The sequence below is a fragment of the Mandrillus leucophaeus genome, unplaced genomic scaffold (assembly GCF_000951045.1).
Source record: "Mandrillus leucophaeus isolate KB7577 unplaced genomic scaffold, Mleu.le_1.0 Scaffold388, whole genome shotgun sequence".
Classification (NCBI taxonomy): domain Eukaryota; kingdom Metazoa; phylum Chordata; class Mammalia; order Primates; family Cercopithecidae; genus Mandrillus; species Mandrillus leucophaeus.
Window position 1 is genome coordinate 107,149 of NW_012104120.1, and position 2,095 is coordinate 109,243.

The following is a 2,095-nucleotide window of genomic DNA, read 5'->3' on the forward strand; positions in this document are numbered from 1 at the left end:
AATTCAACACTCATTTTACAAATCAGGGAAACAAACCTTAAAACTGACTTGCCCAAAATCCCACCAAATAGGAGCAGTTTCTCGTCCTAAACTCAAATTAAGCTGTGGCTCTCAAACTTTGCTGCACGTTAAAATCACCTGAGAAGCTCTAATAACTGCCTCATCTTCAACATGAGACATTTTAATGTAATTAGTGTTGGGTATGAGTTTGGGCATCAAGGTCGTTGGTAAAAGTTTCCCAGGTGATTTCAATGTGCAGCAAAGTTTGGAATGATTGAGCTGGGGTGAAAATTAGAATCTTCTGGGATGCCTTTCTTCACATAGAGATGCCTCACATCCATCCCTATTTTCCTAAAAGCCTTCTCAGTGCCTAGAGATAGAGGGAAAGTGAAGATGGGAAGATACGTGTGTTTGCAGACCTGTATTTTGGGGAAAAAAAAACAAAAAACCTTGCATAAGTGATCTCAGTGAGTTCCACCTATCCCACTGACAACACTGCACTACTGACTTGTGATAAACATTTTTCAAAATCTTTTCTTGAAGCCAATTTGCCCTATTAATTTGCTCAATAAACCTTTATTTCACCAATAGTGAATATACCAAATGATTATTTCTCAGACTTGCTGATGGCAAATTAAAAGTTACTTTACTTTCAAAAGTAGAATTCTACAAAGTAGAATAATGAGAAAAAAAGCATGAAATTTGTTTCAGCAAGATTAATCTTCAAAGCTACTTTTGAATTGTATGCTAACACATCAGAATCTTTTGAACTCAAAAGAAGCCAGGGACTCTAGGTAAAGCAGTTTTTGTGTATGTGTGCTCGAAGATTTAAGAGACTCGGCTGACTACAGACATTTAGTGATTACTCAATAGGTCCCAAAGCTCAGGACTTGATACAGAGTTTGAGTCCAGTTTTTGCGGAAACACAATTTCATCACAACTATTGTTGAAATGAAGGGAGAAAAGTGACATTATTATGAGTGTAAACTTGCCATTTTTAATTGCAGTAAAAGTTACTGACAATTGAATTCGCTAAAAAGGCTAGTGCATTTGAAACAAAATTGTTTATAAGCTAGTTATGTTTACAGAATGAATAGTAAAATTAAAGACATTAATAATCTAAATTAGCACTTTCCAAACTGTGTTCTAAAAATCAACACTCCTATCCCAAGGAGATGATAATAATGTACACTGGACAGCCCCTGTGGAGCTGGTGCTGGTGTTGGTTGTTCCTTTTAAAATAAACTTCATCTCAGGGTGATCTCAAAGCGCATCTTTGTGGCCCACGAGGTGCTCATGCACAATGGGAGAAATTCAAATGCAGATACACTGTGGTGCCAGAAGAGGAAAAGCTGTTCCTTCTTCCCAGGCTAATGTCCAAAGTAGTACACACTGATTTAGGCCTCTAATGCATTGAAACACTAAGTTTTCACAAAACACATTCAATAAAGGGAACCTATCCTTCTCACTGTGCTCAACATTGTCTAAAGGCATAAAGGCATCAAAAAGATACACTGTTTCTGGGATTGCTTCTCTGCTAACTGACTTTTTCCTTCCACCACAACCTCTAAGATTAAAAGAGAAATTGATACTTAATATTTAGAATCTGGAAATCAATATATAGTTGATTCAAATTTCTTAAACTGATTGTGGAAGAGGACAACCAAATGGCTGAAATAATTTTAGAATAAAGGAATCTGTCTCTTGGCAGTATAGTTGTACTCACGATATTATTGTCATTGTAAGATAAGGCTGGCTGGCTGTGCTGTCATCAAGGAAGATTGTTGAACATGAGCTGTATTGTTGACTGAAACGCACAGTAGATACCTGAAGGGGAAGGGAAGTATAAGCTAAACTTATCAGAGTGTATTTTTTTCTTGGTTAAAATGTGAAATGACAAAGCACTGAGATATTTCTTACACTCCATGAACTGCCTGAGTGCGGTATCATGTGCACTCTACAGAGAACCCATTGGAGGCTCTTAACTTCCAGAGACGATGTTTAAGATACGGGTTATAAAATGCTGCCCTTAATATGGTACCTGTCATCAAACCTAACAAGGATTTTATGAATTCCCTTTAAAAATCATGAGAAA

The 2,095-nt window shown here is 36.8% G+C and overlaps 1 protein-coding gene across 1 annotated transcript in view; it reads right to left on the reverse strand.

The window, feature by feature from the left end:
• The window catches only part of LOC105547387 (arf-GAP with GTPase, ANK repeat and PH domain-containing protein 5-like), a 51,811-nt gene that overhangs the window by 34,667 nt on the left and 15,049 nt on the right, over nucleotides 1-2,095 (reverse strand). The window contains exon 5 of the mRNA XM_011990976.1: nucleotides 1,727-1,827. Coding sequence (XP_011846366.1) covers nucleotides 1,727-1,827 — 101 coding nt within the window. The remainder of the gene's footprint in view (nucleotides 1-1,726; nucleotides 1,828-2,095) is intronic.